The sequence below is a fragment of the Myotis davidii genome, unplaced genomic scaffold, assembly GCF_000327345.1.
Source record: "Myotis davidii unplaced genomic scaffold, ASM32734v1 scaffold456, whole genome shotgun sequence".
In the NCBI taxonomy this organism is placed as follows: Eukaryota; Metazoa; Chordata; class Mammalia; order Chiroptera; family Vespertilionidae; genus Myotis; species Myotis davidii.
In genome coordinates this window covers 1,296,421-1,304,842 of record NW_006287375.1, presented here as the reverse complement: position 1 = coordinate 1,304,842, position 8,422 = coordinate 1,296,421, and the positions used below count along the sequence as shown (strand labels likewise).

Below are 8,422 nucleotides of genomic sequence, written 5' to 3'. Positions count from 1 at the left end.
CACTGGAAAAAACTCGTGCACCTATGGATGAGGACAGTGGGTGGGGAGTGAGGACGGAGGGTGGGGTGGGAACTGGGAGGAGGGGAATTATGGGGGGGAAAAAGAGGAACAAATGTAATAATCTGAACAATAAAGATTTAATTAAAAAAAAACAAACAATATGCTGCCTACAAGAGATTCACTTCAGCTGTAGGGACACACATAGGCTCAAGGTGGTGGGGTAGAAAAAGATATTCTATGCAAGTGGGAACCAAAAGAGAGCAGGGGTAGCTGTATTTATGTCAAACAAAACAAAATGTTTTTGTTTACCAAAAAACGGTAAAAAGAAACAAAGATTGTCATACAAAAAGGAGTCAATTTATCAAGAAGATATAGCTATCATAACATGAGAATATCTAAACATATTAAGCAAATACAATCAGATCCAAAGGAAGAAATAGACAACAATGCAATAGAGGATTTCAATACCTTACTCTCAATACTGGATAGATGATCCAGACAGAAAACCAACAAGAAATACAGACCTGAACCATGCTCTAGACTAAATGGCACTAACAGACACATACAGCATATTCCATTCAATAGCAGTGGAAAACACGTTCTTGTCAAGCACACACGAAACACTCTCCAGAACAGGTCACATGATAAGTCACAAAACACGTCTCAGCCAATTTTAGAAGACTGATATCACACCAAGTATCTTTTCTGACCTTAGATGAAAACTGGAAATAAAAAATAGACTGAAAGCTGGAAAATTCACAAATATGTGGAGATTTTAAAAAATGCTCCTAAACAACCAATGTATCACAGAAGAAATACAAAAGAATATCAAGAAATATCTTGAAACAAATGAATATGAAAGTATGCATATCAAAACATGGGATGATGCAAAAGCAGTTCTAAGAGGAAAGTTTATAGCAAAAAAAATGTCTACATTAAAAAGCAAGAAAGATCTCAAACAATTTCACTGTACACCTCAAGGAACTAGAAAATAACAAATTATGTCCAAAAGTTATCAAAAGTAAGGAAACAGAGTAAGTATCCACTTAACTTCAATAAGTTCTGCAACTTTATTTAAGCAAAATGATTTATAATGAAACCAATTTTACCACACAGGCTAATAGAAACAAGAGTTCGGTTCTTACAGAATCTCATCAATGTTATAGTAAAACAACATTGACCAAAATGACGTTATTCAAGCACCTGTTATTAATGAAAATCAGAGGGGAAATAAATAAAAGAGACCAGAAAAATAATAGAAAATATCAATAAAACTAAGAGCTGGTTTTCGGAAGAGATACACAAAGTTGACAAGTCTTTCACTAGACTAATTTGGAAAGAAAGAGAGAGGCGATTGTGTGATTGCAGGGGTGGAGGTGGAAGAGAGCATAGAGGGGACAAATGGTGATGGAAAAAAATAATATAAAATAAACACTTTGAAAAGTCACTCTGCTTCAAAACAACACAACAGCATCAAAAACAATCAAATAGGAAGAAATTTAAGAAAGGAGGTAAATGATCTCTACAATGAAAACTACAAGCCTTTCTTGAAAGAAACTGAAGGTGACACAAACAAATGGAAAAATACCCCATGTTCATGAATCAGAAGAATGAACATTGCTAAAATGTCCCTATTATCCAAAGCCATCTATAGATTCAATGCAACCCCTAACAAAATTCCAGTGGCATTTTTCACAGAAATAAAATTTTTAAAAAAACTTAAAATTTGCAGAGCCTGGCCTGTGTGGCTAAGTGGTTGAGCATCAACCCATGAACGAGGTCGTCACAATTCGATTCCCAGTCAGGGCACATGCCTGGGTTGTGGGGTTCCATCTCCAATGGGGGCAGCCCATCAATGATTCTCTCTCATCATTGATGTTTTTATCCCTCTCTCCCTTTCCCTTTCTCTCTGAAATCAATTTAAAAAACTTTTTTAAAAAGTTGTATAGAGCCACAAAAGACCCTGAATACCCAAAACAATCTTGAGAGGAACACAGCTATAAGCATCACACTTCCTAATTTCCAACTAGACTACAAAGCTACAGTACAGTAATCAACAGTATGGTACTAGCATAAAAATAGACACATAGAACAATGGAACAGAATTGAGAGCCAAGAAAAAACTCACATTTACGGGGCATGGCAAAAATTGGTTTATAGTTGTGAGTATGGGAAGTGGAGTTTATTCTTGTATTATTATTTATTAATTAGTGTATTATTTTCCATACTAATAATTATATTAAACCTACTTTTGCCTCACTTTGTAAAGCATGCAGATTATAGCTAATAATACTGTATTATATACTTAAAAGTTGCTAGGAGAGTACATCTTTAATGTCCTTACCACAAAAAAATAAATGCAAGTATGTGATAGGATAAAAGTGTTAGTGCTACGATGGTATCCATTTTGTAATGTAAATGTATCAAATCAACACCATATATACCTTAAATTTACACAATGTTTTATGTCTGTCATAGCTGGGGGGGAAATCTGGTTTCCATAAACTTTCAAACTTAAGGGAGCAGTCTGTTAGTTTCATACACTGCACACCTTAAATAATTCATTTCTCCCTGTATCCATAACCACTTACGTATTAAGACTCCCACAGATGCTGCTGCCAGTCCTTGCAGTAAAAACTTTGCTAAGCATAAGCTGTGGAGGAGAACTAGGAAAAAAAAAAGAGAGAGGAACACAGAGACATCAAAACTAGAACACAAGAACCTTCTCAATTTATTATAAATAAAAAATGTGTAACTCAGAGAGATTTCACAGCAGTCACAACAGCCATGAAGCAGAATTAAACCTACAGAAAATTATAAATTGAGAAATCTGACATTCTCAATCTGAGTGAAGACTATATGAAAATTCATTTATCTTAAAAACTATTAACTATTCTAAATGGATTCATTAAGAAAAAAAATCAGAAAATCCCTTACCGAATCTGATGAATTTTTAAGGTGGATCCTTTGTAGCTCATTGCTACTGAGCCAAACATCATCTCTCCAAGCATATTGGCATCAGAAGAGCACCGAGAGCCCTAAACAATAACCATACATTAATAAAATTGTAAGATTTAAAACCTTATGACTATTTCAAATATTTTTATTAAAAATTCCTTTGCTATAGTTCTACATAATGGTTTTTAAGTGATTCTATGCTGTTGTGCAGCTTGATTTTCTTCATTTCACAATGTCTTATAGATCTAACCATATCGCTGTACATGGATTTCTTTTAAGAGCTGCACAGCATTCTACTGCATGAAAATACCAACATTTATCAAGTCAGCTCCCTTTACTGATGGGTATTTAGGTCATTTCTAGATTTTTGCTATTACAAATAATGCTCAAATGAGCATGAATAACCATATCTTATGCATATGCAATGTTTCTCCAGGAGAAGTTATAAAAACTGGAATTCATAGAACTTGTAGAATAACTTTTACCACTCCTACAAAAATAGGCATTCATAAATGGGGTGATTGTGTCTATTTTTTTTTAAAGGACTTATTTGAAACATTAAAATGTCCTGTTTTCGAAGAACTGATCAAAAACTTATTCCTTTCCATTTTTCTTTAACTGTCTTCATAGGAGTCAGAAAAAAGCTAAAAACTGAACTCATCCATTTGGTCATTATTTAGATACTATGGCAAATATCACTAATTAACTATCAAATATCTATTCCTTATATTTTGAAGTGCTATTTGTTTCAGGGCAGCTTGTGCCCTGAAAAAAACAAACAAATGCATTTCAGAGCTGCCTCTATAAATAGGAGATTTAAGGTTGGTTTCTATATTCAATGGGTGAGACTAAGGGCTAGAGCAGCAGCTTTCAGAACTATCCACTTACAGGCCTGGTCAATGAGATAAAAATGGAAGTCACTGGAGACGGAGATGCCACATTAGAACAACAAGGCAACAAGTACACATTAATTCTGTCTAGGCAGAAAGGGAGTCTTCGTTATCTTGAAACCCATATATACCATACTTCTTGTCATGTAAGGAAAAAAATCCTTAATTTGCTTAAGTCGCTGTTATAGAGGGTGTCCCAACCCAATTCCTAACTGATTTATATAATAACACAATGAGGAAGATGACATAAATAATACAATAAATGATGATTATTCACAAATTTTACTAAAACCATTATATTGTGGAAAAATCAAGAATTTGAAGTTTTAAAAAAATTCTTAACAATCATTCACTACTTTAAGGTTTCTAAAATCTGAATCCATTCGCTAAAATTCATTTTTCACTGCATAATATCAGAAAGGCAAGTTTGCACAAATGGTCAAATTAGAAAATGTCCAGATTAGCATACATATGAAGATGTATTTATAGCACAGCACTATTAGGAAATTGTTAAGGTATTCTGCTAAAGGTGAAGAAGGAATATGGGAGGACAGGAGGAACTATGTAGTACCTCCTAATATCTGAACTTTAATAACTTCAGAGTTCTTCATATAATTCTGTCACATTGATTTGGTATAAGGGCCAGTTTCCATCCAAACATAATTATCTAATTACAAACAACTAAAAAGCCCAGTATTCCATTTTGGTACCCCTAAATATAAAATACTTGTCACTCATTCATGCAAGCTTGGCTGACACAAATAAATTCACATTTGCTTAGTATGATACCAAATACTGATCTTATGTAAAATATATCAAGTTCATAGAGAAGTTCCTACGTAGTTACTTATTTGTTTAATTCTGTTTGCTAATCCTCACTCGAGGATATTTTTCTATGGATTTTTAGGGAGAGTGGAAGAGAGAGGAGAACACAGAGAGAAACATCTATGTGATAGAAACACACTGATTGGTTGCTTCCTGCACAAGTCCCAACCAGGGCCCAGGCCGGGGAGGAATCTGCAACCAAAGTACATGCCCTTGACCAGAATCGAACCTGGGACCCTTTGGTCTGCAGGCTGACATTCTATCCACTAAGCTAAACTGGCTAGGGCAAATTCTGTATTTTTAAGTGTCATAATAGTTTTCAAAAATAAAAAATGCACATTTCTAATTGTATATACTTCAAATCATACTTTAATTTCATACTATAGCTGAACTGTATAATTATTTTATATTTATCTTCATATTTTAATAATTAAAAAGTATATAAAATAAGAAATTATTTTTCAGCCCAAAAAATGCTGAAGTGGAAAATAAAGGATAAAGAAAATACCCCTGCTGCCTATGCCTATAGTTCTCTGTACTTGCCCTACTCTAAGATTTATCTAAGTACATAAACTTACTTGTTTAATTATCTGCTTCCCCAACAATAAGGTAAGCTTCAGGAGGGTAAAACTAGTCCATGTTATATCCCAGTCCCTAGAATAGTGCACAACATATTGTAGGTACTCAAAAGTATTTATGAATGAATAAATGACATCAGTGATCTTACCTGGTACTTAGGACACTGTTCTTTTACATCAGAAGATGAAGTAATAGAACTATCCAAAGAAGAAGAACTGTCTCCTCCAGGTTTCAGTTGGCAGCATTTCCCAAACACTTTAACTTGAGCATCACTACAGAGTTTCTGAAATTATAGATATTATCCCCATTTATATTTTAACTGATTTTTAACCATACATGAATCTAATTATAGCATAAAAACCTTTGCAAATCCAAACATGAAATAATTCAAAATACTATAACCTTAATGTAATGACTATTTGCATTTTACCATATTCTCTCCAATACTGTTTACTTTTCTTTATGTCATTAACTATAATTACTTGTGGAGTTGTATCTTACTTTTCTCAACAACGTTATTAAATCACTAGAAGTCGGGTGCACGAAATTCATGCACTCGGGGGTGGGGGGAGGGAGTGCGGATCCCTCAGCCTGGCCTGTGTCCTCTCACAGTCCAGGAGCACCACGATTGATCACCCAAAAGAGGTCAGCCCTGCCCACCCAGCCGGGGCTCCTTGATGCCTCGTCCCAGCAGAGGGAGGCCCCGCCCACCCACTGCAGCCTGCCAGCCAGTGGCCTGGGTCACCCTCTTCGGGGCAATCATGGAGTCCCCTCCCCCCGCCCCAATTGGTCAATCACCCTGCCAGCTGGTGGCCTGGGCCTCCCCGTGCAGGGAGATCATGGGGCGATGGCCAGGCCCCCAACCAATCGCATTGCACCCACCTTGGCCGGCCTGGCGCCAGTGGGTGTCATAGCATGGTCATCTGGAGGGTCATTCTGCTGTTTGGTTGTTCGGTCTATTTGCATATTATGCTTCTATTATTATAGATTATTATAGATGGGGATTTTTCTATATTACTATGGGCTAGACAATATTCATTACTAGTGACTTAACAAATATACTATAGCAATTTTCAAATTATTTGGCCTCAAAACCCCTTTATGCGCTTCAAAATTATTGAGAACTGCAAAGGTCTTTTGTATGTGAGCTATATCTACATTATTTTCTAAAAAAATTTAAAAATACTTATTAAATCAAACATAATACAACTACTAAAGGTGAACATAAGTAACATATTTTATAGAAAAAATACTTCTGGGAAGTGATGCAGAGGTGGAAGAAAACATGTAAATGAGAGCTGTATATTTCACTATATGTACATACATATAAACTTAATCTTTTGAAATATAAATGTATTGAACAATTGAATTTTTAATAAAATCTAACTTTAGGATCAAAAGGTTTTGTAGTCAAGTATGGAAGAATGTATTTCTATTTCTATTTCTATTTCTATTTCTATTTCTACTTCTATTTCTAGGCTCCAACAGGTTCTTGAATTTTCACTCAGAACCATCAAAGCTGCACCTCACCAAGGTCTGTGATACTCCTAAAAGCATTCCAGTGCTTTATCATAGTCACCAGAATGTCCACTCTCCCATAAAACAGACCTCCAAAGGTTTTCAGAAGGGGAGTGAGGGGACATTGTGGGGATAAGGACACATTTGTAATATTTTAATCAATAAAGGGGGGGGAAAGTAAAAAAAAAAAAAGAAGTAATGTGACTGACATCACAATTTTTGGAAGACCAATGGCGTTGTAAAAGAGAGCATCTAGTAATTCCAAATAATCTCTAATCAAAAATGTAAAGAGAGAGCGTGGTAAAACAAAAACAAGGGCTTTAAAACTAAATAGATGACATTTAAATCCTGGTTCCTTGGACAAGTTACTTGACCTCTCTAAGCCTTATGTCTTTAATTGGGAGAAAAGCCCTACCTAATGACTAGATTATTTGTAATACTTTAAGGGGTATATATGTGTCTGTGTGTCTCTCATTACATATTTGTACACAAATAAATATATAAAGTGTCCTATACAATGTCTAGACCGAGCATATGCTTACTGATTTGTAGTTATGTTATTAGAAAAAAGTTAAAGTCAAGGCTAACATAACTGAATGCCTACTCTGGAATCAGGAACGTCACTAGATATTTTCATTTATAGTATTTCATTTAAAAACTCACTAAAAATATTGGTATTTTTAGTATTGATATTCTTGGCCACATCGTAATAACTTTGCTACTTATTGATCACCCATAAAATGCTAGACCTTAAGTATATTTTTTATAATACTCAATATGGTAGATATTACAACCCAATTTTACTGATGAGAAACCTGAAGTCCAGGTTAAGTCACTCACCAAGATTACAAGAGCTAGTGACTCTGTAATATACCTTAGAGTCAAAATCAGTTGGCCTGACAGATCTACTATTACAAACTACCATTTTATTTGTTAACAAAAGCATTTGAGTAGTATGTGTACTGAGCATTAGGGAACAGAAATGAATAAAATAGACCCAGTTCTTTTCCTCATAGAACTAACAATCTAAGTGGAAAAAGAGACACATAACAAATAATTAGACAAATATATATATATATATGATGAAACATATGCTTCAAATATATTCTTAAAAAATAATAATATTACAATACCAACGGCATATTTCAAAGATCTAGAACAAACTCTCCAAAAATTCATCTGGAATAAAAAAAGACCTCGAATAGCTGCAGCAATCTTGAGAAAGAAGAACAAAGTTGGAAGGATCACAAAACCAGATATATCAAGCTATATTAAAAAGTCACTGTCTTCAAAACTGCCTGGTGCTGGCACAAGAACAGACATACAGACCAATGGAACAGAACAGAGAACCCAGAAATCAACCCTAGCCATTATGTTCAATTAATATTTGACAAAGGAGGCAAGAGCATACAATGGAGTCAAGCCAGTCTCTTCAATAAATGATGCTGGGAAAATTGGACAAATACATGCAAAAAAATGAAACTATACCTCCAACTTACACCATACACAAAAATAAACTCAAAATGGATAAAGGACTTAAGTGTAAGACGGGGAACCATAAAAATTCTAGAAGAATCCAAAGGCAGCAAAATCTCAGACATATGCCGAAGCAATTTCTTCACTGATACAGTTCCTAGGACATTTGCTTACCT

General features: G+C 34.8%; 1 protein-coding gene across 1 annotated transcript in view; it reads right to left on the bottom strand.

Annotated features, from left to right (window-relative positions):
• FNIP1 (folliculin interacting protein 1) overlaps nt 1-8,422 on the bottom strand; it is a 71,267-nt gene that overhangs the window by 58,072 nt on the left and 4,773 nt on the right. Inside the window, exons 3-5 of the mRNA XM_015560928.1 lie at nt 5,401-5,535; nt 2,938-3,038; nt 2,592-2,666 (exon numbers count right to left, since the gene is read on the bottom strand). Of these exons, the coding sequence (XP_015416414.1) occupies nt 2,592-2,666; nt 2,938-3,038; nt 5,401-5,535 (311 nt within the window). The remainder of the gene's footprint in view (nt 1-2,591; nt 2,667-2,937; nt 3,039-5,400; nt 5,536-8,422) is intronic.